The following is a 27,543-nucleotide window of genomic DNA, read 5'->3' on the forward strand; positions in this document are numbered from 1 at the left end:
ACCTTTCACACCCTCTCTCTCCCCTTTCCTCCATCTCTGTCCAACGCCCTCCCCCTCCCCCTTCCCCCTCCTCCACTCTGCCTCCAGCTTTTTTTGGCTGCTGTCTCTTCTTCCTCCTCCTCCTCCTCCCTCCTTCCCTGACGCTGAATAATCAGGCCTGGCTGTCCTGGTTTCTGGAAATACCCGTGTGTGGGCAGTGGCTCAGGGTAGGAACAGGGGATGGATGGATGGGGGCCCCCAGGCAGCCCTGTCCCCCAGTGCAAAGACAACAAAATCCAGGGGTGTGGTCCATGCCTGTCTCCTGCTGGGGAGGGGAGGGCAGGAGGTTTATTGAGCAGTTGGGGAAGGGTGAGAATTCAGAGGGCATGGACGCAGGCCATCTCGTCTCCCAAGTCCTCCTCGTCGAAGCGGGAAAGGATGGACTCCTCGTCGCTATAGAGCGAGCTGGTTCCCTGTGCCAGCAGGTCACTGGCAGCACTGTCCATCTCATCCAGTGTCAGGCGACATGCATCTGCAATCTCCTGCTTGGCCAGGGCCACGAAACGTGGGTCTCGAGCAAAGAGGCCCAGACCCTCCGATATGAGCACCTGGGGGCACAGTGTGCACAGAAGGTTCAGTGTGGATAAATGACGTGCCTATGAGGGCATGTAGGGAAGTCAGTGGGGGACAGGGGTGAGGAGAGGTCGTAGGGCAAAGGGATATCTACATGCACAACGTAGGACCCGGGGACTCCTTTCCTTCCTCCTCCAGTACCCACCTCCTCCCCTTCTCCCCCAACCATCTTGTCTATATGCCGTCTGGACTCACAGCCTCCACCAAGCTGTCGGCACTGCCCCTCTTCCCATGGCTGGGGTCCGAGTGGGTTCCAGGCACGTGCAGACAGGTGAAGGTGCGCAGTGGGCCACTGGATCTGCCGAGGTACCCCTCCCCCGCTGCACCCTCTTCCACCAACAACAGCGGAGCATACAGGAGCCGACCCCGCTGAGGTGGTGTTGCCCAGGAACCCTGAGCCGGAAAAAACATCAGAGGGGCAGAAATGGATAAGTAGGGTATGAGGGTCTAGGACTCACTGCTGTGCCTACCCCTTTCCTTCAATATACAACTGGAGTGAAACTGAATGGGTATAAGTCAGGCTTGAGTTTATTTATGTAAGAGCGCAGAAGGTCTGGGTTTAAATGTCAGCTCTGCCACTTACTACCTGCATGATCTGGGGTAAACCTCTCTGGGCCTCAGTTTCCTCACAAGTACAGTGAGCATTGTGTGCATTCATTCATATGTGTCCTGTTCTTCAGAAGGCTCTGAGGCCAGGCACGGTGGCTTACGCCTGTAATCCCAGCACTTTGGGAGGCTGAGGTGGGTGGATCACCTGAGGTCAGGGGTTTGAGACCAGCCTGGCCAACATGATGAAACCCCATCTCTACTAAAAATACAAAAATTAGCCAGGCATAGTGGCGGGCACCTGTAATCGCAGCTACTTGGGAGGCTGAGGCAGGAGAACCGCTTGGACCTGAGAGACAGAGGTTACAGTGAGCCGAGATCTCAACACTGCACTCCAGCCTGGGCAACAGAGCAAAACTCTGTCTCAAAAAAAAAAAAAAAAGGGCCTGATATGTGCTGTGTTTGAGAAATTCAGCCTAGGCTGCCCCCACCTCTCCAGACCCCAGACCCCAGCACCACCTCCACAGCCTCACCTGAGCCCTATTGGGCCCTGAATTTCGCCCACGATGATAGGTGCCTGGGATGGGTAAATCCTCACAACTGCCCTGGCGCTGCAGACACTGGATGGTGAAGGAGGGCTTCCGACCTGGGGGTGGGTGGGGCACCAGGGGCAAGTAGCAATGTCAGTGTTTCCCCAGATCTCTGTCCTGAATGCCCTTGGGGGCCCCTTGGATCCATCCCTGCTCTCACCTGCAGGTGTGGGGGGCAACAGACGGCGGCGTGGTGCAAGGTGCCCATCCATGTATCTCTGAGCTCTGTGAGGTGGCAAAAGGACTGGGTACGGGGGAGTCCCTGCCTGCTCATCTAGGTAGGAGAGCCTGTGTGGGTGGGAGGGCCAGGGGTGAACTTGGGTCTGGGTCTGGGCCTGGGAGATGGGGCACCAACAGTCCTCCTCGACCCAGTTCCCACCCGTCCCCCACCCCAGCTCATGGATTCATCCCATGTGGTGTGGCCAGTGTACCGATCAGGGACTTCCTCATCCTCATCCTGCTTGTCTTGACCTCTGGTTCCCTTGGGCTGAGAATTTCCTTCTTCTGGGATGGTGAAAATGAGAGCCCCAGAGCCTCTCCTGGGGAAAGTGAGGCACGTTAGGCAGACCAGATCCCTCAATATGTGGCCCTGGGCCACTGGTTCCTCTCATACCATGCCCCAACCCTTACAGAAACACTGGGCTTTTGGATTTTGTTGTTGTTGTTGTTGAGGACGAGTCACATAAAATTAGCCATTAACCATTTTAAAGTGACCATGGGCTTTTGTTTAATAGATGTCCATCTCATCAGAAGGACCGAAAGTTTCAAAAAAAATCAAAGTTGACCTGTAGAGAGATGCCTTCAACACAAAACTGGCATGTATTAGGAGTGGAGGGAGCCTGTAAAAGCTAGGCCCTTTATTTTTTTATTTCTATTTTTTATTTTCTGAGACGAGGTCTTACTCTGTCACTCAGGCTGGAGTGCAGCGGCATGATCTTAGCTCACTGCAGCCTCAACCTCCCAGGCTCAATTTATCCTCCCACTTCAGCCTCCCAAGCAGCTGGGGCTACAGGCATGCACCACCATGCTCAGCTATTTTTTTATCTTTTGTATGGACGGGGTCTCATTATGTTGTGCAGGCTGGTCTTGTACTCCTGGGCTCAAGCGATCCTCCCACCTTGGCCTCCCAAAGTGCTGGGATTACGAGTGTGAGCCACCATGCCTGGGCAAGCTAGACACTCTAAAACAGTTTTTAAAATTTTTTCTTTCAACTGCCTGTGTATTGTCTAAAAGCTAAGTGCTCAACATGCATTACCTCATTTCATCCTTTCTTTATCCCTGTGAAATAAGTGCTTTATCATACCCCTCATACAGGTGAGGAGACTGAGGCTTATAGAAACGAAGTGACTAGGCCGGGCACGTGGCTCAAGCTAGTAATCCCAGCACTTTGGGAGGCTGAGGTGGGCAGATCACCTGAGGTCAGGAGTTCGAGACCAGCCTGGCCAACATGGCGAAACCTCGTCTCCACTAAAAATACAAAAAAAATTAGCCTGGCGTCATGGCACATGCCTGTAATCCCAGCTACTCTGGAGCCTGAGGCAAGAGAATCACTTGAACCCGGGAGGCGGAGGTTGCAGTGAGCTGAAATCGTGCCACTGTACTCCAGCCTGGGCGACAGAGCGGGACTCTGTCAAAAAAAAAAAAAAAAAAAAGTGATTAGCCCAAGGTCACTTAGCAAATGGCAGAGCCAGGATTTGAACTGAAAATCTTGGTTTCAAATAATGTGCTTTTTGCATTAAACCTTTGTATTGCCTTTCTCGTATGAATCTCTTATCACCCTCTATTCTTACCTGAGCCCTTGAAACACCTCCATTCTTCCCAAATTTCTGCTTGAAGGCCTCTAGGCCCTCCCTCCCACCCTCCTCAACTTCATGCCTCCAGAATTGCCTCAGTCCAGTCTCTAGTCCTTGCCTTCCCTCACAATCTACCTCCAGACACTTGACAATACCTGTGGGTGTTGGATCCAGCCTGGGGCACACTGGGCTGACTGGAGGTGGGAGTCCCCCTATCATCATCACTGGGCCCAAGGGAGAGTGAATCTGGAAGTCTGTCCCCGACAGGCAGAGACACAGAAATCCTGGAGCCCCGGCGAGATGGGGGCTGGGAGACCATCGTGGCCTGTGGAGAGTCACAGGACTGAGTGTTGCATCCACTTTTTGGCTAAGTTATTTGGTCATATAGCGTGTCTCCCCCACAGGTCCATGAATGTGGGCCTTGCCCTCCAACAGCGGTGGTAAATATCAAATAAATAAACAAGTAAATAAATAAATAAATATTTGCGATACGGTCTTGTTCTGTCACCAGGCGGGAGTGCAGTGGCACGATCACAGCTCACTGTGGCCTCAACCTCCCAGGTTCAAGCAATCCTCCCACCTCAGCCTCCCAAATAGCTGGGACTACAGGCTTGCACCACCACTCCTAGCTAGTTTTTAATTTTTTTGTAGAGAGGCGGTTTCATTATGTTGCCAGGGCTGGTCTTGAACCTTAGGGTTCAAGCAGTTCTCCCACCTTGGCCTCCCAAAGTGCTGGGATTATAGGCATGAGCCACCATTCCCAGCCTCAAATAAATATTTTTCTATTGCAGAGGGGGCTTCTCTGGGGTGGGGTGGCTTCTTCCCAGAAGCAGTGTCGAAATCACTCAGGGGATTGACGAAGTATTTTACAATCAAGTTCCTGGGAGAGTGAAAACTTGTCCTCACTTTGTTAGTTTCCAAGTCCTTCTCATCTTCCTCCTCCACTCCCTCCTGCCCCTCTTCTTCCTCCTCCTCACAGGTGAGGGCCTGCCGCATCTCAGGACCCAAGTCCTGCAGGCTCCGCAGACCAGCCTGTGGAGGTGGTGAAATAGGTAAGCAGGCAGCTCAGGGTCTGAACCTTCCCTCTCTGTTTCCCATGCAGGCGAGTAGGGTGGGGGAAGGAGTCCTTCAGCCACCCTGGCCCTCTGTGAGGCCTGGGGCCTCAGTTTCCTCATCTGTGGCATGGGTTTCACAAGATCAAAATGGGGGTCAGCATCAGCCACAGCACTGTCACACATGCCCGTCCACACCAGGCCCTGTCCCGAAGACCTGAAGGGCGGAGGAGGTGCTAGGGGCGGCCTCGTTGCCTAGTAGCCCTTTTTCTTTCCTCCTCCTGAATTTGCGGAAATAGTCCTGGATCAGAAATGTGGCGTAGAATTTGCCCACGGTGACCTCCTCCTCTAGGGGCAAGGGAGAGAAGGCAAGATCACACGGGGGCCCTCTGACCCAGCCCGCCTCCCCGCTCTCTACCCACCAGCATGGACTTCCCCTCACCCTCTGCCCAGCACTGGTTTTGTGGTGGAGAGCGATCATCTGCCATTCAGGGACTGGCGCGGGGAACTGGGGCGGGGATAGCTCACCGTCTGGTGGGGGGATGACCTCATCTAGCAGCTTCTGCTTCATCCGCTTCCAGATCTTTTTGATGACAATCCGCAGCTCCTGGTTGGCTTGCTCCAGGTTCCCTGCGTTGGAGGAGGATGTGGGGCATGAGCCAATAGGAAGAACCTCCACAGCTGCCCCCTCACTGTTGGAGGGGTGACTTCACAAGCTGCTACCGCAGATGCACACCGCCCCCATTGGACATGGAGGGTGGGGAAACAGGCCTGGAGAATCCGGTCACCCATTTTGAGGTTCAGAGCTAGGAGAGGGGCCCATGATTCAATGAATTTGCTCCTTGCACCCTCCCCAGGAACGATCCCACTCCTGCCCCTCCCCTACACCTTCTGTCTTGATCTTCAGGGATGTCCGGACCAGGGCAAAGAGTGTGGCGTTGAATGTCACCGTCCCATCTGAGTTGAGGGGCATGTTCATTGCCACAAGTCTCTGTGAACACCAGAGACATGAAACCCACTCTGGGAAAATGCTGGGTATGCAGGAATGAATGTCAAGGGGCAGAAACCTCTGAGGATGCGATCAAACACCCCTCCCCACCCAAGGCAGATCCCTTCCCACCCTTGCCATGTGATAGCTCTCTCAGGGGCCTGGGGGTGGGCAGGTGCACAGACCTTGCAGGCTACTCGGTGTGGGCACAGCTTCCCGAATCCCAGAGGGGGCTGGATACGTCTCAGCAGGGCAACCACATCCAAGTGTTTGATGTGGCCCCTGGGGGAGGTGGGGAGGTACCACTGGATTGGCGATACCCCCTCTAGCCCTTTCTCAAGGCCCCACCAGCTCATCACTACCTCCCCCCACCAGTACCCCAGAGCTTGCCAGGGAAGAACTGGAGGGCAGTCAGAGAGGGCAGAGGATGGGGCAGTGGAAACCTTGGGGCATCTATTGACTGGGTAATGGGATGCAGAGGTTGGAGGTCTGGGGGCTAGGGGACTGTGTAGGGCTGTGCATTGTCCTCTGGATTCTAGGTAAGGGGATAGAGGGCATACTTGGCCCCAGGGTCATATTCAGACCAGATCCTCTTGAATTCATCAAGGTGATGGGGGCCCAGGATGGACCAATCTCTGGTGAGATAATCAAAGTTGTCCATGATCACAGCCACAAAGAGATTTATGATCTGTGGGCCATTGAGCAGGGGAGCGGTTAGGTGAAGGGCAGAACAGTGTCATGGAGGGATGGTGGTAGGCTGGGGTGGGCTTATATGGTCATGAGTCTCTGGGTTGGTCTTGTCATCAGACCAGCCCTCTCACCCACTCTGAAGATCTGGGCTGCCCACGTCACATCCCTGAGCCCCTCAGGGCCAGCCCCCATGACGGTGGTGGTGGTTGTTAGGAAATGGTTCTCACCAGGAAGGCACAGAGCATGAAGAAGCTGATGAAATAGGCGATGGCAAAATTGCTACCACAGGTAAACTCTTCACCAGGGCCGAAGTCAGACTCAGGATCACACCGATTTCCGGGAAGGCTGGCAAGCATTATCTCCTGCCATGCCTCACCAGTGGCACACCTGGTGGGGGTCACACAGGGGTAGCATCCTGAAGGGATGGCTATGAAGTCATGGCAAATGGAGTTGGGAGAGGACTGGGGAATGAGGAGATGACCTACTTCTCACTAGGGGCTACATCTGGCACAGATAACATTTCAATATTTTAACAGCCAGTGTGGCCATGTTGACGACAGTCGTGTTTGCATCTTACAGATGAGGCACTGAGACCTGAGAAGGGGACGTGTCTTACAGACAGAAAGAAAATGGCTGAGGCTAGAATACTCTAACAGACTCCTCACATCATAGCCAGGAAACATCTTGGGCTGAATGGAGCCCCATGCTGCCGTGTTATTCCCATAGCTCAAGCAGTCTGAGGCTCAGAGAGGGTGTGTGGGCACCCACGGGCATGAGGTGGCAGGGGAGTGAGTAGATGTCACCTGAACAGAAGCAGCACAGCCTGTGGAAAAGTCTGGAAGTTGTTGTTTCGGTTTATCTGTGTGCCATCCTGAAGAGCCACCTTGCCGAACATCTGTGGACACACCAAGGCTGTGTCAGTGGGGTGAACCCATGCCCCACCCATTTCACACCTCCTAATACCTAAAGGAGCCTCATAACCCTGACAAACAGTGCATCACTGCTGATCTCATTTCACAGATGTGTAGATTGACCCAGGGCTGTCCAGCTTGTCTGTCTACCCGCCACCCCTACTTTGGGGCTATTCCTACCCCATCCCCTGCCAGCAGAGGAGTGCCTAAGGGATGCTTCCTAGGGTCCCCACTTGCCTGCATGCCAATGACGGCATAGATGAAGAATATCATTGCGATGAGAAGAGCCACATAGGGCAAGGCCTATAGGGATGGGGGAGCGGGGCAGAGAATAGATGCACAGGCTCAGGCAGAGAACTATGAGCCCCAGAATGCACTGCTTTCCCTGGCCTGGGCCTACTGGAAGATACAGTCCATCTCCAAACTGCCCAGGACTGCGGTGTCTCTCAAATGTGAACATAGTGTTAAGTAGATAGAGTAAGGTCAGTGAGGCCAGAGGTGTGTTGGAAATTGAGAGCCCCGAAAAGAGAGAAAATTGGAATGATAATTTGGAAATGGGTATGGCATGCTGGGAGATGTAGTTCTGAGGGTTGTAAAGGGGCAGGCTGAGAAGTGTGAAATGGGGGAGAAGTATGGTCAAAGGGATGGGGTGGGGAATTACCTGGAAGGACTTGATGAATGTCCAGAGCAATGTGCGGATCCCTTCACCCTTACTGAGAAGCTTGACCAGCCGCATGACTCGGAAGAGGCGAAAGAAGGTGATGGAAATGCGGGAGCTGTCCTCAGAGCTCTGGGGTGAGGGGTGCAGTAGGGATGCTCAGTTTGCATTTACTCCAGCTATCTCCCTATCTCATTCTTTAGCCCTCCCAGTACCCAAATCACTCAGGCCCCAGGGTAATCCGGAGGGATGGAGGGACAGAGGGACATGGGAAAAGAAGCAGAGAGTCCTTGTTATGAGGGTGGGCTACCTCGCCAAGGTGGCCACCATTCTGGAGGGAGATTATGACCAAGAAAAAGGTGATAGGGGAGATGATGACATCATAGGCCCAAATGAACAAGGCAAGAAATGATGGAGCAGATATAGGGGATGATGGAGGGGTCATTATACAGGAGACGATGGGAAAGTTTATATGGTAGTGGATTAGGATGGTTGTGGAAAAAGTTGGTAATGGGAGTGGAAGGGAGAGGAGAGAGTAAAGGAGGTGATGGATCAGAGACATTGGAGCCAATAGAGGAAATGATGGATCCAGTGGTGTCATGGAGATGATGGAGATGAGAACCGATGGAGGAGCCAATGGAGAAGCCAGTGATGGAGATAGGGAACCAGCAGCATTGTCAGTTGAGGCGACAGAACCATGTAGTACCCAATGGAGGTGATGGAGCCAATGATATAGTCAGTGGTGATGACAGAGCCATGAAAGAGCCAGTGTCAGAGACGATGAAGTTGGTGGAGAAATGAAGCCAATGAAGTCATCAGAAAAGATGGAGCCAAAGCAGGAGTCAGTGGACATGACGGAGCCAATGGATGGGGAATGTAGAGGCAATGAAAGAGATAACAGAAATAACAGGAGAGGTGTTTTAGGAGATGGTGGAGCCAGTAGATAGGTTACAAAATGGAATGAGGAAGCCGGTAGAGGGGGACTTTGGCTGAACCCAACAGGGACTCAGAAGAGATAGAGCTAGAATGAGAAGCACTGAGTCTCCAGGAGTAGGGAGGATATGCATGGGAACCACCTACCCACATGAAGGGGAGCCCCAGGATAGAGGTGAGGGAAGGTGTGTAGGGTGAGAGTGGATTAGTGGAAAGGCCAGTTCTCACATTGACTTCAGTGACGGCAATATCTACTACGCTGCCCACCACGATAAGAGCATCAAACGTGTTCCAGGCGTCAGTAAAGTAATGCTGCAGGCAGGAGAAAAGTAGTGCCCTGTCTTCTCAAAGCTTGCAAGCCAGGGTAGGGGGCCAGTAGTAATAGGGGGCGCTGGAGGCGGGCAGGGCTTGGCTTGGATCACACGACGGGCCTGCACCTGAATCCTTCTCACTCCCTAGACTCACTCCCTGGTTGCTGCCCACATCCCCAACCCCAGAGCTCTGCAATACACTCCACTCCCAAGGAACTCATCCACTGGTGGGTGGGGCTAGAGCAGGGGGGCCACCTTGGGCTTGAAGGCGATGATTTTGAGCACCATCTCAATAGTGAAGAGACCAGTGAAGACCATGTTGAGGATGTCCATGGCGTAGTTGAAGGGAGCAGTCTGCTCATAGTGCTGCAGGAGAAAATCAGGTTGAGATGGAACCTGAGGCAGAGACCCCCCACACCCAACCAAATATTCCCTGGCCTGGGCTGAGGCGAGTCTGGGGACATGATCGCACTGTGGATTGGTCAAACCCCTTGCACTGTCTGCCTCCCATTGTGGATACTGGAAAGTTTAGTTCTTGATTCCTAGCTTTTCTTGTAGCTAGGCAAGGCCAGGTTGACTAATGAGACATAAACATAAATCTGCTGTTGGTTAGCAGCTTCTGTAAACAATATTTTGCTTTCCAATGAAAGGATCAAATAAGGAGAGTCCCCAGGTACAACTCTCCCTGCCTTGAGTGTGGTTTTGATGCCTGGAGCTGTGACCATGAAACAACAATCATGAGAATGAATGCCAACTTGCTAAGAATGGTAAAGCAGAAAGATAGACAGAGCACGGGCCCCGGATGAACAATGAACAAACAGCCTACCTCTGCACTTCTCGATACCTGAGATAATTACCACAATTCATTGACTCCAGGATGCACATCTTTTTACATTTTAGAATATCTGAAATTGGGGTGCATTTTATAATAAATGGCAACTTGCAATGGCCACTGGCTACCTTTTTTTTCACATTCTTACATCTCTGAAATCAGGATGCAACTTACAAGTACTGGCCATGGACTTGAAGAAATATGGCAAATGTCTTTATAGCTTAAGTCACTGTTAGTTAGCAGGGGGTTTGTTACTCGCAGCCTTAAGTGTTCCTAATGGTTCCCAAGGGATTGTGTGGAGATAATAGGGTCAGGAATCTGGCGGGGTTCAGGCAGGGATCTCAGACCTGCATGGCTAGGGCAACTGTGTTGAGCAGGATGAGCAGGAACATCAGGTACTCGAAGGCAGCAGAGTTCACAGTGGCCCACACACGATACTGATGCGGGTTCTTGGGGATGTAACGACGGAGTGGCTGGGCCTTGAGGGCATATTCCACACACTGACGCTGCATACCAGGGCAGGGCATGAGTGAGCAGTGGGGTCCTGAGGCAAGGAGGGAAGGGTTGGTGACCATCCACAGGGGGTCAGGGGTCAGAGGTCACCTGGTTCTTGTCCAGCTCACAGTTTTGATACTCCTGCTCGCCCTGGGCACGGAAGGTGATGATGACGAAGCCCACGAAGATGTTCATCATGAAGAACGCAATGATGATGATGTAGACAATGAAGAACACTGAGATTTCCACACGGTAATTATAGATGGGGCCGTGGTCCTCTGCATAAGCATCGATGGCCTTGTATAGCAGTCTGTGGGAGCCAGAGGAGGGTAGAGGTAGGGGCAGGTGAGGGGATATCCCAGCCCCTTCAGACCTACCCCCAGTCCACTTATCAGAGACACCCCAGAGTTTCCTGCCCGGCACCCCAAAGACCCCTAAATCTCCTGACCTAACCACCTGGGACCTCCATACATACTCTAAGAGATCCCTGCCAGACCCTCAAGGAGTCCAAATCCTCTGTCCCATGCCCTCAGAAACCCCCATACAGTCCTCCAGAGAATCTCCATTCAGACCCTCAAAGACCCAGAAATCCCCTAAGTTTCCACAGACCTTCAAATCCCCTTCTCCAACCACCTGGAGACCCCCATGCACCTCCCCAGAACTTCCACACAAGCCCCCAATGATCTGTAAATTTATCCCTGTCCATCAACTTGAATCCCCACTCCATCTTCCCACAGAGCCCCACAATGAGTATCCCAAAGACCTGCACAGCTTTCTAGAAATCCCTGAATCCCTGCTTCATCTCTTCAGAGACCAATCCCAGTCCCCTCAAACCTCCACTCTGTCCCCCCAAACCATCTCCAATCCTTTCTAGGCTTCTATCTAGCTACCTAGTCCCTTAGAGACCCCTGTCTAATTCCTGGAGATCCCTCACTCAAGTCCCCAAAGAACTCCCACCCAGCTTCTGGGAACCCCACCTCTACAGTCCTCCGATACACTCACCACTCTCTAGAAAAACCCTATCCAGTCTCGAGAGACCTTCGTCACATCCCCCAGATACACTCCCACCCATTCCCAGGAGATCCCAACCCAATCCTGCAGAGACCCCTACCCTATCCCCTGATAACCCCAGGGCCCTGTCCCTCACGCAGGCCAGCCTTCAAAGGTGGAGACAGTGAACAGGGCCATCATGGCTGAAAGGACATTGTCAAAGTTGAAATCACTGTTGACCCAGAGCCGCTCCCGGACCAGGGGCCGTGACACATCTCCATCTGGGTACACCAGGAAGGAGCCCCTATGGATGTTGCAAACAGGTTAGATGGGTGAGGAGGGGAGAAGAACTGGGGAAATGTTCTGGGGTCTCCAGCATGGAGGCAGCAGGACATAGTGGTGGAGCAATATGGTCTGGGTTCAAATCCTGTCCCTCCATGTCCTGGCTGTGTGATCTTGCACATTTACCCTTTCTGTGCTTCCATTTCCCCACTCTAAGAAATAAGGATAATAACAGAATTGATTTCCTGGCTTGTCACAAGGATTAAGAAATGTCACAAGTCAAGACATGAGACTAGTGTCTGGCACATAGTTGGCATCATTTCATCATCACCATTATTCTCATCATCGCCTGCCAGGAAAAAGTAAAACAAATAATAGCCAACGTTTATTAGCACTAACTATATGCCAGGCACTGAGCTAGATTTTTCTTTTCTTTTTTTTTTTTTTTTGAGACAGAGTCTCAAAAAAGACTCCACCCAGGCTGGAGTGCAGTGGCATGATCTCGGCTCACTGCAACCTCCGCCTCCCGGGTTCAAGCGATTCTCCCTCCTCATCTTCCCGAGTAGCTGGGATTACAGGCGCACAACATCAAGCCCAGCTAATTTTTGTATTTTTAGTAGAGATGGGGTTTCACCACATTGGCTAGGCTGGTGTCAAACTCCCAACCTCAGGTGATCTGCCTGCCTCAACTTCCCAAAGTGCTGGGATTACAGGCGTGAGCCACAGCGCCCAGCCCAAGCTAGGTTTTCTGTTTAGCGACTTTACATTGTACAAAGTACATTTTCCATGTAGTAGCTCATTTACTCTTCACAAGAGCCTTGTGAGATAGCCCTGTTTTTCAGTTGAGTGAAATGGAACTGAGTAAGTTTAAGAAATGTAACTAAGTCTCATGAAGTGGATTTGAACCAGTAATGTCTGACTTCACAGCCCAGGCTTTTAACTACCCTCTACAGGAGTCTCAAGATGGAAGCTGGGGGCTCAGGGTGGGGGTGGTGATTGCTAAGGGTCTGGAGTGGAATGTAGGTCACTTGGGGAATGTGGAGAGGGATTTGGGGGAGGTATCAGGGGGACCTCCGAAGACTTGGTGAGATCTGAGGGCCTCTGCAGTTCTTGGGACAATTCTGGGACTATATCTTTGGGCCTTGGTGAGATCTAGGGGCTGTATAGTCTTTGGGAGGGGTCCTGAGCTCCGTGGAGGGCAGGGCCTTGGGCACTCACTTGCATTCTTGAGGGGTGTGTTTGGCCTCGTCCGTGCAGGTGTAGAATTTCCCCTGTAGGGAGGATGTCTGTCATATAGGTTCACCCTTCATCACGCTCCCGCCCGGACCCCTGCCTGGCATTCCCTCCAGTGTTTGCCCCACCTTGAAGAGCTGCACCCCGATGCAGGCGAACATAAATTGCAGTAGTGTGGTGACAATCATGATGTTCCCGATGGTCCGGATGGCCACAAATACACACTGCACCACATGCTGCGGGCACCCAAGCATATGGCTACTGAACACTACAGGCCACAGTGGTCATGAGGCAGGGACTCTGGATGCAGCTCAGGGACTTGGGCTGGGGACATGTGGTGATGGGTCAGAGATGTATGGCTAGCAACATGTGTTCAAAAGGCAGTGTTAGGGGCTAGAGATGTGTGGGCACCCACCAGGAATAGGTGTTTGCCGGGTGGGGATCTGTGGCCACCTGTCAGGGAGCTGGGTCTGAGAAATGTGGCCACTGGTAGAAACATACGGTCACTTGGAAGGAACATGGGTCAGGCCACATGGCTAGTGGTCAGGGATGTGTATTTACGTGTCAGGTCCAGGCTGTATGGTCACGCATCAGTGGAAATGGTCAGTCTGATCAGTGATCCTGGCCCCAGGGGCAGGGCAGGGCCTGGGTCCTGTGGGTTTGGGTGCGGTGGGGTTACCTTGAGTCCCTTGGCCCTGTTGATGGCTCGGAGGGGCCGCAGTACTCGCAGTACTCGCAGAATCTTCACCACTGAGATGGCACTGGAGCTGGGGAAGGGGCAATCCTCAGGCATTGGACCTGGCTGGGCCCCGGCTGTGAGAGGAATAGGGTGGGCTGGGGAGCTGTCACTTACTGGATGCCAAAGGAGATGAGGGACACACTGACCACTAGCAGATCCAACATATTAAACCAGCTACGGCAGAAGGAGCCGCGGTGCAGGAAGGCCCCAAACACTGTCATCTGGGGACGGGACATGAGGCTAGACTCCAGACCTGGAGGTGGTGGGGGTTGGGGGAGGTGGGGATGGGGACAGGAGAGGTGGGCTGCAAGGACCGGTGGGGAGAGTGCTGGGGCAACTGAGGGTAGAACTGGAGTCCCATTAGTCACCTTTAGTAGAATCTCCACAGTGAAAATGGAGGTGAAGGCATAATCGAAGTAACCCAGAATCTGGGGTGTGAGAAAGAGCGGGGAGCCACTGAGTCACGACTGAGGGGGATCCTAGGTGACTTCTCAAAAGGCTTGGCCATCAGAAAGATTAGGGTTTAAATTTGGACTCTTCTGCCTCTACCCAGCTACATGGGCACCCTTGGCCTGCTTAACCTCTCTGAGCACAGCTTCCTCCTCAGTCAAATATTGATCTCACCCCTGGTGCTTCCCCGTGTGTTGCACACACCGTAAAGGCTGGTACTGCATCAGCTGCCATTAACGAGCCTCTCTCTAGGCTCACCTAGGGCTCTTCTCCTTATCTCCACCCTGCCCCAGCTTGTGCCCACGAGGACACCCCTAGGAGTGTCCCCTCAGCTCCTATTTCCCAGCCAAAGGCTCACGTGGTTGCGGAAGGAGTGGGCTCGGATGGGGTCCTCAGCGGCCAGGGACACACTGCTGAGGATGATGAACACCAGGATAAGATTGGTGAAGACATGATGGTGGATGAGGGTGTGGCAGCCCTTCCTCAGCCTGTGGAGAGGGAGTGGGCCATGGTCAGAACTCAGGACCACAGAACTGATCAGGGATTCCAAGGGATACAGCTCTGGCCCTGATGCAACACCCATGCCCCCACTCCCACCTTGGCTGCTCCATGGTCCTCCACCTGCCCTAGCCCCTCCTGCCTTACCCCCTGCCACTTCCAGCACTCACGGGTTGGTTTGGCTGAGGCAGAAGAAGGCGCTGCCCTCAGGGATGGGTACCACCTTCTCCTTGGGTACAACTTCCTGCAGGAGTTCCACACCGCCTGCACCTTCTTCCTCTTCTTCCTCTTCTTCTTCCTCCTCCTCCTCCATGTCTGGCACCAGAGAAAAGCAAAAAAGAAAATTAATTGAGCAAGTTGATGTAAAACACCCAGAAGAGTGCCACATGGCCAATTCTTTCCATTTCCCTGCTAGAATGTCAGCTCCTCCAGGAAGGTATTTTAGTCTGTTTTGTACGCTGCTGTGTCCACAGCACTTAGAACAGTGCCTGGGACACAGTAGGAGCTCAGTAAATGTGTGTTGAATGAATGTTGTGTACACAGACTATTTTATAATAAAGGCTCTGAGAAGTTCAGCAGTAAACAAAACGTGTTTCTCTTCTTCTTACTTTTCTTTAGAGACAGGGTCTCACTCTGCTCCCCCAGGTTGGACTTCAGTGGTGCCATCATGGCTCACTGCAACCTTGAACTCCCGTGCTCAAGCAACCCTCCTGCTTTAGCCTCCCGAGTAGCTGGGACTACAGGCTTGCATCATCATGCCTGGCTAATTATTATTATTATTTTTTAAGAGATGGGGTCTTGCTATGTTGCCTAAGCTGCATTTCTCTTCTTTAACCTCAATGTTCCCAAACGTTGCTGACCACATACCAAGTCTGTTATTTTCAGGATGATCTTGGAAAAGGCCGATCTCTGGAGAGAAGGGTTTCAAGGGTCAGGAGCTGTCTGCCTGAGCTCTGTCCCCAGGGTCCCACACCTGCTCCACCTGGCCCTGCCTACTTGCCTGCTCCTTCCCTCCTTGTACCCTCCTCTTCCTCTTTCTCCACACCAGGCACCTGAGGACAGGAAGACGGGGGTCATCAATGGTGAGGGAGACACAGGGAATGGACACAGGGGAAGCATGGAAGAAATGCAATAATAGGGGAATGAATAGGCAGAGGATGAAGGTTAAAGACATGCACATGGCTGGGCGCAGTGGCTCATGCCTGTAATCCCAGCACTTTGGGAGGCTGAGGCAGGTGGTCCACTTGAGGTCAGTGAGTTCGAGACCAGCCTGGCCAACATGGTGAAACCCTGTCTCTTTCAAAAATAACAAAAATTAGCCGGGTGTGGTGGCGCTCGCCTGTAAATTCCAGCTACTCAGGAGGTTGAGGCAGGAGAATCTGTTGGACCCAGCAGGCAGAGGTTGCAGTGAACCGAGATGGTACCACTGCACTCCAGCCTGGGCGACAGAGTGAGACTCTGTCTCAAAATAAAACAACAACAACAAAAAACCAGACATGCACACATAGACAGGTAGTGGTGGGAGTAGGAGGTGTAGACAGTGCCCAGGCATCTAACTCACCAGGCCTTCATTCTCCGGTGGGAGGTCCTTCTCACTGCTCTTCTCCCTGTGCGAGGAAATAGGGGTGATTGCTGCAGATGGGCAAAGGGGGATCGATACAGTCAGAACAGACCTTTCTTGAGTCCCATAGAACCTTCTTGCTTCGCTCTTCCCCATTGCCCGTCCCAACAGTCTGTTCTCAAAGCAGCCAGAGGGAGCCTGTTAAACACTGTCTGGGACATCCCAACTCTGCCCACAACCCTCCCACGGCTCCTTAACTCAGGAAAAACTACAGTCCTCACCCTGGCCCAGAATGCCCTCAATCTGGCCCCCCATTTCCTCCACTGACCTTCACTCCATACCACGCTCCTCCTTCCTCACTCCATTCCAGCCTCACTGTTTTTATTTTTATTTTTTTTGAGATGGAGTCTCACTCTATTGCTCAGGCTAGAGGGCAGTGGTGTGATATTGACTCACTGCAACCTCCACCTCCTGGGTTCAAGCGAGCTTGTCTAGCTAATTTTCTTTTTTTTTTTTTTTTTTTTTTTTTTTTGAGACGGAGTCTCGCTCTGCCGCCCAGGCTGGAGTGCAGTGGCCGGATCTCAGCTCACTGCACGCTCCGCCTCCCGGGTTCACGCCATTCTCCTGCCTCAGCCTCCCGAGTAGTTGGGACTACAGGCGCCCGCCACCGCGCCCGGCTAGTTTTTTGTATTTTTTAGTAGAGACGGGGTTTCACCGTGTTAGCCAGGATGGTCTCGATCTCCTGACCTCGTGATCCGCCCGTCTCGGCCTCCCAAAGTGCTGGGATTACAGGCTTGAGCCACCGCGCCCGGCCGTCTAGCTAATTTTCTTTTGTATTTTTAGTAGAGACTGGGTTTCACCGTGTTGGCCAGGCTGGCCTCGAACTCCTAACCTTAGGTGATCCACCCTCCTCGGCCTCCCGAAATGCTGGGATTACAGGTGTGAGCCACTGCACCCCGGCATCGCTGGTATTTTTTTTGAAAGTGCTAAGAATGCGGCCAGGTGCAGTGGCTCATGCCTGTAATCTCAGCACTTTGGGAAGCTGAGGTGGGTGGATCACCTGAGGTTAGGAGTTCAAGACCAGCCTTGCCAACATGGTGAAACCCTGTCTCTACTAAAAATACAAAAAATAAAAAAAAAATTAGCTGTGTATGGTGGTGTACGTCTGTAATCCCAGCTACTCAGGAGGTCGAGGCAGGAGAATTGCTTGAACCTGGGAAGCGGAGGTTGCAGTGAGCTGAGATGGCACCACTGCACTCCAGCCTGGGTGACAAGAGCAAAACTCCATCTCAGAAAAAAAGAAAAAAAAAGTGCTAAGAACATTAGCACCCCAGGACCTTTGCACTTGCCACTCCCCTTTTGAATACTCTTCCCCTAGATATTTGCATGGCTCACTCCTGCACTTCATTCAAGTCTCTGGTGAAATGTCACTTCCTCATAGAGACCTTCCTTGCCAACCTTAACCCCAAAGAGCAATCTTCATTTCTTGCTGTCCTTTCATTCTGTTTTATTTCTCTTTATTACATATTATTAACATATATTATATATTCATTTGTTTATATTTTTCTTGCCTTCCTCAACTAGAATGTTAGTTCCATGAAGGTGAGGACTCTGTCTGCCTTGACCCCTGTTGTCTCCTTAGCATCTAGAACAGGACCTGGCACACAGTAGGCACTCAATAGGTGCATGTTGAATGAATGAGGACTGGCAGATGGTATCTGGAGATGGGGATTACCAGGGTGTCTAGAGGCATCTCTGGTGGTGGGGGTGTCTGAGGGGTTCCCAGTTAGGGATTCCAGAGAGAGACTGTGTTAGGGGTGGAGCCAGATCTCACCCGCCCTTGTCCTTGGCAGTGCCTGCATCTCCACTAGCCAGGTTGTCCACAGCAATGGCAAGAAACACGTTCAACAGGATGTCTGGGATGAGCTTAGGCTGCAAAGGATGGAGAAGCACCCTGCCTGTAGACCACCCAGGTCCCCCTACCCACCCCCACTCCACCATCATCCAGCCCCACAAAGCTCCAAGGATACAGTTGCCACAGATGAAGAGAATGATGAAATAGATGCACACCAGCATTCCTGGGAAGAAGGGACCACCGTATGCCATGATACCATCATACATGACCACATTCCAGTCCTCACCTGTCAGGATCTGGGGGTGGAAAGTCACCATGGAGCTCTTGGACCCCCTCCAACTCCAGGGTCTCCCCGACCCACCCATCCCATGGTCTCCAGATCCCACCTGAAAGACAGTGAGGAGGGCCTGGGGGAACGTGTCAAAGGTGCTTCGCTTGGTGTGGGTCTGGTCAAAGTTGAACTTGCCCCCAAACAGCTGCATGCCAAGCAGGGAGAAGATAATGATGAAGAGGAAGAGAAGAAGCAGCAAGGATGCGATGGATTTCATTGAATTGAGCAGGGATGCCACCAGATTGCTCAGAGATGCCCAGTGTCTGCAACAGAAATGGGAGGCGGAAGGGTCGATGCCATGTCCACTGGATGTGGCTGGAGCATCAGGAGCCGGGGCAGGGCTCCAGCTTGGGATGCACCTGGGAAGGTTCGGCTCAAATAGCTTTGGTGTCAGGGTTAGAACTGATTTTGGAGTTGGGGTGAGATGAGAGTAAGAAGTGGGGGAGGCTGGGCACGGTGGCTCATGCCTGTAATCCCAGCATTTTGGGAAGCCGAGGCGGGCAGATCATGAGGTCAAGAGATCGATACCATCCTGGCTAACATGCTGAAACCCCATCTCTACTAAAAATACAAAAAAAAAAAAAAAAAAAAAAAAAAAAAAAAAAATTAGCCGGGCGTGGTGGTGGGCGCCTGTAGTCCCAGCTATTCGGGAGTCTGAGGCAGGAGAATGTCATGAACCCGGGAGGTGGAGCTTGCAGTGAGTCAAGATCACACCACTGCACTCCAGCCTGGGCGACAGAGCGAGACTCCGTCTAAAAAAAAAAAAAGTAAAGAAGTAGGGGAAAGTTGAGAGTTTGGTGTTAGAGTTGGTGTTGGGGTGTAATGGGAGATTGGGAGATAAGGTTACTATGGAGGGTTTTTTTTTCCTTTTTCCTTTTTCTTTCTTTCTTTTTTTTTTTTTTTTTGAGATGAAGTCTCACTCTGTTGCCCAAGCTGGGGTACAGTGGCACAATCTCAGCTCACTGCAACCTCTACCTTCTGAGTTCAAGCGATTCTCCTGCCTCAGCCTCCCAAGTAGCTGGGACTATAGGCACGTGCCACCACGCCCGGCTAATTTTTTTGTATTTTTAGTAGAGATGGGGTTTCACTACTTTGGCCAGGCTGGTCTTGAACTCCTGACCTCGTGATCCACCCGCCTCAGCCTCCCAAAGTGCTGGGATTACAGGCGTGAGCCACCGCACCCAGCCTAGGATGGGAGGTTTAATGGAAGTTGGTGAAGCTAGAATTGGGCTTCAGGTTGGGACTGGGCCTGGTGTTGGGGATGGGGTTGTGACGTATTTGGGGTTGGAGATGGAGTTAAGGACAAGTTGTGGTTGAGGGCTGGGATAGAGGAGGGGATGGGATGAGACTGGGGCTAAGAATGGAAATGGAGTTGCAGTTGAAGATAGGGTGATAGGTAGGGGTTAGGGACATGGGGGTTCTGTTTGGGGAATAAGGATGGTATTATGGTTGGTGGTTAGTGACAGGGATGGGGCTGGGAGTTAGGGATGAGGTGGGAGATGGGGTTGGGCTTGGGAATGGGTGTTAGGGCTGTAAATGGGCTCATAGGTGACCTGTGGTTGGGGTTGGGGATCAGAGATGGTATTGTGGTTGGGGTTTGGGATGGGGTTTGGGTTGGGAATGAGTATGGCATTGAAATCGGAGATGGGGTTGGAGAAAAACGTTAGAGCAGGAGTTGAGGTTGAGGAAGGCAATGGAAATGGAGTAGACATTCTCCTCAGTGGATGAAGACAGGAACTTGTGTCTGCTTGATTCCTGGTGTTTCCCTAGGGCTTGGCAGGGTGCCTGGCACGCAGCAGGCACTCAATGGATGTCTGCTCAATGAATGGTGAAGCAGATGAAGTTATCATTGGAGCTTGGGTGGGGGCTGTTGGGGCTGTGTTTGGGGACCTAGTCTTCCCCCTCCCCTGATACACACCTGGTGACCTTAAAGATCCTGAGGAGGCGCACACATCGGAGCACTGAGATGCCCAAGGGCTGCATGGTGCCCACCTCCACCAAGGTGGTCTCCAGGATGCCCCCACAGACCACGAAGCAGTCAAAGCGGTTGAAGAAGGAAGAGACATAGGCAGAGGGGCCCAGACCATACAGCTTGAGAAGCATCTCCACCGTGAACAGACAGAGCAACACTTTGTTGGCGTACTCTGTGGGGAGATGGGCAGGGGTGACTGGGCTGGCCAGTTTCCATGGTGACATGTGGGGAGGTAACTAGGGACCATGGGGTGACCCAAGGTAGCTGGTATCAGGCCAGGTGCTGGCTGAGGGAAAACTTAGGGCTAGGGATTGGGGTGAGTTTGTAGGTCAGAGTAGGTGAAGTTTTGAGGGGCTTGGAGATGGGGATGTGGGGCAGAGTCGGGGTGGGGGCCAGACTATGAATCCAGAAGACCCAAATTCACAAGTAGAGTTAGAGTCTAGGGTTTCTTTGGGATTGGGGCTGGTTTGTGGGCTATGGGTTAGAAATGTGCTCAGTATTCAGGCTGGGGCTGAGATTATAATGAATAATAGTAAGAGCTGACACTTATAAAGTGTTAGCTCTATGGTGGGCTATGTCCTAAGCACTTTTCACTTTACATCATTTACTCCTCTTCGCTGCCTCATGAAGTGGATACTATTATCTATCATCTCCATTTTGTAGATGTGGAGAACTTGTCCAGACAGTGTGATGATAAGAGCCTGGATTCTGGAGCCAGGCTGCCTGGGTTCTAATTCCGGCTCTGCCACTCACTAGCTGAGTCCCGAGATTAGTCGTTTAACCCCTCAGTGCCTTGGTGCTCAGTGTTCTGTGCCTTAGTATTTAACTCGCATAAGGTTGTGGTGAAGAAATTGTCAGTACACATAAAGAAAGGTGCTGAGAAAGGAGCTTGAGGCACACAGAAAGTTCTACCTGTGTAAGCTACAAGGTGGGATGGAATAGGCTAAGGGCTCTGGATTTATTTGGGGGGAAAGGCAGCGTCTTGGGGGCTGAGGCACCGCACCGTAGAGGTCCTGGATTTAAGCTTCTGGGGTAGAAGGAATAGGAGGCTGGGGGAGACGACTGGCAGGCTGGGGGTGTACCCTGGATCTGGGTGAGCCACACAGGCTGCCCGTGGTGCTCAGAGGCGATGGTCAGCGTGTTGAGGAAGACGAGCAACAGTACAGCCCAGTAGCAGGCATTGGACTTCACAGCCCGACGGCAGCGTGCCCGAAGGACCCGGTTGGCTCGGCGGAGGCGGCGGCTGGGGGAAGGGGAGCCCACAGGCTGAGATCACCTACCTAAGCCCGCCCTGGGGGGCTCAGGTGGGGGGTCTCAAAGGTGATGAGGGCTTGGAGGTGGGGGGTTTCAAAGTCATGGAGTCAAGGATTCATACAACTTTCCCAACTCACCAGACCCTGGTTTTCATGATCTTGTTTCTGAAAAAGAGGGGGGATGGGAGGTGAGTGTCATAAAGGGCAAAAGGGGAGTCAGTAACTGGGGCCAGAGGTCAAGGACTGAGGTTGAGGCTTGAGGCTAAAGAAAGGACTAGAGTCAGGGTTTGGACTGGTTTCTGGGCTGGGTCAGGGTCTGGGGGCCCTCACAGGCAGCGTGTACAGCTGGCCAGAGCCCCTTCCTCCTCATCCTCATCGCCTTGGGTCTCTGTCATTGAACCGGTGTCACTGGCTGGGAGGCTGGCTGTAGGCAAGGTGGGGATAGTGGTCAGGACCTGAAGACCCCAAGGTCCAACCTTTGGCTTTCACCTCTGCCTACCCACCCCCACCCCAGCCTGGCTGGACCCCCACCATGGCTGCTGGTGGAGTGTGTGGAGCGAGTGGAATGACTGAACCAGCGCAGACGTCCACGCCTTCTATTGGTCAGCTCGGTCAGCTGTGGCCCTGCAGGGAGAGAAAAGACAATTAGGGAGGACATACTGGGGGCAGGGTTAGGGCCATGTCTAGGGTAGGGGCGTCATTTGGAGTCTTTAATAGCTGAGGTTGGTCTTGATTCTGCATTTTGAGCCATAATTTGGGAGGGGGGAGCTGGGGCTAGAGTTGTTGCAGATCAGGCCTAGGTGGGTCTCAGGATGGCAGACCACATCTAAGGCATGCAGGGAATGGACCAGATTGGAGTTGCCTACGATGGCCCGCCCGGCCCTTTTAAGCCATAGAACCAAGGTTGCCATCGGCGGAGGGGTCCTCCATGTCCAGCTCTTCGGCTTGAGTGATCCAGTCCAGGTAGCCCCGCAGGTCCTCCTCCATCTGCTGCTTCTCCCGCTGCTTCTGGAAGTCCCCACGAGCTTTTGCTTTCTCTCTCTCCTTGGAGAACTCCCTGAGGGAGGAGGATAGAGGGCTAGGGGGAGGAGCCAATCTGAACACCTTGCTTTCATCTCTCCAGCCACACTAGCCTCCTGGCTACTCTTTGAATATGCCAAGCACATTCTAGCCTCAGGGCCTTTGCACTGACCATTCTCTTTGCTTGGAATGCTTTTCCCTCAGATGGTGCACCTCATCTCTCTTTTTTCTTTCCTTTTTCCCAGAGACAGGATCTCACTCCATCACTCAGGGTGGAGTGCAGTGGTGTGATCATAGCTCACCACAGCCTCGACCTCCTGGGCTCAAGCAATCCTCCCACCTCAGCTTCCTGAGTAGCAAGGACTACAGGCGTGCGCCACCATGCCCAGCTATTTTTGTTCATTTTTTGTAGAGATGAGGTCTCACTATGTTGCCCAGGCTGGTCTCGAACTCCTGACCTCGAGCCATCCTCCCACCTTGGCCTCCCATAGTGCTGGGATTACAGGCATGAGCCACTGCACCTGGCTTCTTTCACATTTTTACTCAAATAACACCTTGTCAAGACAGCCTTTCTTTTTTTTTTTGAGACAGAGTCTCGCTCTGTCGCCCGGGCTGGAGTGCAGTGGTTGGATCTCAGCTCACTGCAAGCTCCGCCTCCCGGGTTCACGCCATTCTCCTGCCTCAGCCTCCCGAGTAGCTGGGACTACAGGCGCCCACCACCGCGCCCAGCTAATTTTTTGTATTTTTTAGTAGAGACGGGGTTTCACCGTGTTAACCAGGATGGTCTCGATCTCCTGACCTCGTGATCCGCCCGTCTCGGCCTCCCAAAGTGCTGGGATTACAGGCTTGAGCCACCGCGCCCGGCCTAGACAGCCTTTCTTGACATCTCTATTTATAATCACAAGATCTCTCCATTCTTATCTTTTATCTTTCCTTTCTTTCCACAGTACACATTCCATATAAAACACTACATATATGTGCGTGCCAATATATAAATGCACACACTTATTTTATTGCATATGTTGCTACTTTCTGTCTCTCCCCATCAGAATGTAATACCAGGAAGGCAGAGATTTTTGCCTTTTGTTCCATTCCTAAAATGGTGCCTCACATACAATAGATGCTCATGATTAAATGAAGGAGTATTTCAGATCGGTTTTGAAGGATGCCTAGGAGTTTGCCAGGCACAAAGAAGCGGGCAGTGGCTGAGGGGTGGGAAGCAGGGAGTGTCTAGATCCCTCACCCACTCAGGACGCCAAGCACAAGGTTGAGGACGAAGAAGGACCCAAAGATGACAAGGCTCACAAAGTACACCCAGGGCAGTTCATACCCCATGGCATCTTGCATCTGGGGAGAGAAAAGGCATGCATCCCTCAGGGTAGGCAGACACTCCTGCGTGTGTGTCAGGGAGGAAAGGCAGGTGCAGCCTCCGAGCTCTGTGCCCACAGTCCACCTCACCCAGTACAGCACATCGGTCCAGCCTTCCATGGTGACGCACTGGAAGACTGTCAGCATGGCGAAGAAGAAGTTGTCAAAGTTGGTGATGCCTCCATTGGGTCCTGGCCAGCGCCCGCGGCACTCAGTCTGGTTCAGCGTGCATGCACGCCCCGATCCCGAAGAGGCACAGGGCGATGGGTCCTCCTCCGCTTCCAGGTCTGCAGGAAGACTGGAGCTTGGGGCTTGGAAGCAGGCCCACTCTCAGTCGCTGCCACCCTGAAGCCCCGCCCACTTAGGAAGTTCGACTTGGGTACTAGATTTTTCTTTTTCTTTTTCTTTCTTTTTTCTTTTCTTTCTTTTCTTTTCTTTTCTTTTCTTTTCTTTTTTTTTTTTTTTTTGAGACGGAGTCTCCCTCTGTCGCCCAGGCTGGAGTGCAGTGGCAGGATCTCGGCTCACCGCAACTTCCAGCTCCCAGGTTCAAGCAATTCTCCTGCCTCAGGCTCCTGAGTAGCTGGGATTACCCACGTGTGCCACCACGCCCGGCTAATTTGTTTTGTATTTTTAGTAGAGACGGGGTTTCACCATATTGGTCAGGCTGGTCTCGAACTCCTGACCTTGTGATCTGCCCGCCTGGGCCTCCCAAAGTGCTGGGATTACAGGCGTGAGCCACCGTGCCCGGCCAGTCCTACATTTTTCTAAGGCAACACTTAGCTCCACTTCTAGGGCAGAACCCTGCGAGCTCCGTATTCTGAACCACTGGCAAGCTAGGGATCCCACCAACAGATTTAAATCCTGGCGTGGAGTCTTCTAAATAACAATGAGGCAAGAGCCTGGGGGCGGAGTCTTGTGAATTTGGACGGGTCTCTTGAAAAGAGGGGAGGGTCGGGTAAATGGTCTGAGTGTATGAGACCAGTCGTGGAGAATATAGTTTTTTTTTTTTTTTTTTTTTTTTTTTTGAGACCGAGTCTCACTCCATCGCCCAGGCTGGAGTGCAGTGGTGCGATCCGATCTCAGCTTACTGCAACCTCCGCCTCCCAGGCTCAAGCGATTCTCATGCCTCAGCCTCCCGAGTAGCTGGGATTACAGATGTGCACCACCACGCCCGGCTCATTTTTTTGTATTTTTAGTAGACATGGGGTTTCACTATGTTGGCCAGGCTGGTCTCGAACGCCTGACCTCAAGTGATCCATCTGCCTCAGCCTCCCAAAGTGCTGGGATTACAGGCGTGAGCCACGGCGCCCAGCCGAGGATAATTTTTTCTTTTTTTGAAACGGAGTCTCGCTCTGTCGCCCAGGCTGGAGCGCAGTGGTGCGATCTCCACTCACTGCAAGCTCCGCCTCCCGGGTTCACGCCATTCTCCTGCCTCAGCCTCCCGAGTAGCTGGGACTACAGGCGCCCGCCACAGCGCCCGTCTAATTTTTGTATTTTTAGTAGAGACGGGGTTTCACCGTGTTAGCCAGGGTGGTCTCGATCTCCTGACCTCGTGATCCGCCCGTCTCGGCCTCCCAAAGTGCTGGGATTACAGGCGTGAGCCACCGCGCCGGGCCGATAAAGTTTTTAAAAATTGTTTTTATTTTGTTATTATTATTATTATTTAGAAACTGGAGCTCACTATTTTGCACAGGCTGGTCGCGAACTCCTGGGCTCAAATGATCCTCCCGCCTCGGCCTCCCAAATGCCGGGAATACAGGCGCGAGCCAAGGCGCAGGGTCTTGTCTTAAGTGCGGGGCAGCCTGTGGGTACAGTCTTGTGATGGGGCGGAGTTATAAGCGAGGTGGGGTTGTAGTCTGATTTAGGGCAGAGTCTTGAATATATGGGTGGGACTTGGTTATCTGGGGATGGAACCTGAGCCTAGGGGCGGAGTCTTGTGAATTTCAGCGGGTTTCCCTGAGTGCAGTATTGGATCTAGAAACCAGAGGAGGGGGCATGTTCTGCCTAGGAGGGGCGGGCCGACTAACCGGATCCCAGGAAATAGCACGTCTTGTGCATTCGTCCAAGGAACAGCTCGAGCCCAATGATGGCATAAATGATGATGACGAAGAGCACGAGCAGTGCAATGTGCAGCAGCGGCACCAGAGCCTTCATGATGGAATTGAGCACTATGTGCAGGCCTGCGGGGAGGGAGGGGTAGGCAGAAATAAGGGCGGGGTCAGCTCAGCCCCAACCCCACCCTCCACCTCCGACCTCGGGGGATGTGCCACTCACTCGGGACCCCAGACACCAGTCTCAGTGGCCGCAGCACCCGAAACGCCCTCAATGCCTTCACATCGAAGCCTCCTGGCTTTCCCCCGGTGTGCGGGGCGTCGCCTGGCCGTCCGGGGCCCTGCTCCAGCAGCACGCTAAACAGCCTGATGGGGGAGCACCGAGCAGGGAGGCGGAGGTCAGGCCTTGGGATTCCCCCCTCCAACCTAACCTTCTCAGAAAAGCACAAGTCCTTGTAACTAGAAATAGAAATGGGTTTTAATAATATTCCTGATTCTGGCTGCCGAATGGGGGCGGTCTGAAAGAATCGCTTTCCTGAGCCCAGAATTCAGCAGGCCTGAGGGTAGGAAGGCGACTAGGGTGGGGTGCCCCCCGCAGACGCGCACCCGACAACGACGATGATGAAGTCGAGTAGGTTCCAGCCATTGCGGATGTAGGCGCTGGGGTGGAGCACCAGCCCGTAGGCCACGATCTTGAGCACCGTCTCCACAGTGAAAATCACCAGGAATACGTACTCCACCTGCTCCTGGGGGGTGGGACCGGGGGCGGGGCGGGAAGTCGGGGAGTTATTTGAAGGCGGGGTTTGACGGGGGCATGGGGAGCATCGTCAGGACCGAGGGTGGGGCTGGGCCAGGCAGGGCCATCCGGGTCAGAGAGGGGGCGGGGTCTGGCTGGAAGGAGTGAGCTCTACTAGGTCTCTAGCTGGCTGGGAACGGGCTGGGGCGGGGCGGGCCTTACCAAGTTGTGGTTGGCAGTGTTGGAATCGTCCTCAGGGAAGGGGATGTAAACTCCCAGGGCCACGCAGTTGGCAAAGATGGTCAGCAGGATGAGGATGTCGAAGGGCCTCAGGTGGACACAGTCAAGGACCCTGGCAGAGTGGCACTGGAACCCCCACACTCCCTTGGGGACCTCCCACCCAGCACTGACCCTTGACTCCCAAGGTGACAGGTCCTGACATTCTCGACCCCTGCCCTCACAAGGCCTTGACGTTGTCCCTCCTGGAAATCTTAGCCATCCCCAACTCTTGCTGTGATTCAGTCCTTGACTCTTGAACCCCAGTGACCTTTGCCTTTCTGAACCGGCCCCCCAATCCAGTTCTTGACTCTTGACCCTGATGACCTCAGCCCTCCTCCATTCCAGCCCTGACCCAATTCTTGACTTCTGGTACCCTGATGACCCTTACCCCTGGGCCCCGCCACTGCCTTCCAGGATGCTTCCACTCCACGATGCTGATGCAGGACCGTCGCAGAGGATTGGCCAGGGTGAGGCAGAAGAGTGCCCGAGGTGACCGCTGGGCACTGGCCACTGC

General features: G+C 53.0%; 1 protein-coding gene across 26 annotated transcripts; it reads right to left on the bottom strand.

Moving 5' to 3' along the window:
- Positions 1 to 282: 282 nt before the first annotated feature.
- Positions 283 to 26,775, bottom strand: CACNA1F (calcium voltage-gated channel subunit alpha1 F). 26 transcript variants are annotated; one of them, XM_074030080.1, is made up of 45 exons: positions 26,621 to 26,775; positions 26,238 to 26,380; positions 25,991 to 26,143; positions 24,054 to 24,250; positions 23,839 to 23,942; positions 22,484 to 22,632; positions 22,107 to 22,199; positions 21,906 to 21,999; positions 21,714 to 21,740; positions 21,405 to 21,565; positions 20,269 to 20,494; positions 18,406 to 18,613; positions 18,195 to 18,315; positions 17,999 to 18,080; positions 16,165 to 16,210; positions 15,604 to 15,655; positions 15,471 to 15,512; positions 14,774 to 14,918; positions 14,464 to 14,593; positions 14,024 to 14,083; positions 13,770 to 13,876; positions 13,596 to 13,683; positions 13,045 to 13,152; positions 12,902 to 12,954; positions 11,559 to 11,705; positions 10,520 to 10,721; positions 10,264 to 10,422; positions 9,340 to 9,450; positions 9,002 to 9,085; positions 7,844 to 7,972; positions 7,420 to 7,485; positions 7,075 to 7,166; positions 6,499 to 6,658; positions 6,142 to 6,269; positions 5,767 to 5,863; positions 5,482 to 5,584; positions 5,122 to 5,223; positions 4,811 to 4,941; positions 4,448 to 4,573; positions 3,697 to 3,866; positions 2,180 to 2,287; positions 1,909 to 2,036; positions 1,692 to 1,804; positions 808 to 1,005; positions 283 to 587 (listed from the first exon to the last, which is right to left on the bottom strand). In XM_074030080.1, exons 3-45 carry the CDS (start codon positions 26,115 to 26,117, stop codon positions 357 to 359), a joined length of 5,205 nt encoding a protein of 1,734 aa, XP_073886181.1. In that variant the 5' UTR covers positions 26,118 to 26,143; positions 26,238 to 26,380; positions 26,621 to 26,775; the 3' UTR covers positions 283 to 356. The 26 variants fall into 26 exon arrangements, 24 of the variants coding, with proteins under 24 accessions (XP_073886181.1, XP_073886182.1, XP_073886185.1 ...); XM_074030081.1 differs by having other exon boundaries at positions 6,166 to 6,269; positions 22,475 to 22,632; XM_074030084.1 differs by having other exon boundaries at positions 1,909 to 1,973; positions 22,475 to 22,632.
- Positions 26,776 to 27,543: the final 768 nt, after the last annotated feature.

Source organism: Macaca fascicularis, chromosome X (assembly GCF_037993035.2).
Source record: "Macaca fascicularis isolate 582-1 chromosome X, T2T-MFA8v1.1".
NCBI classification, from domain to species: domain Eukaryota; kingdom Metazoa; phylum Chordata; class Mammalia; order Primates; family Cercopithecidae; genus Macaca; species Macaca fascicularis.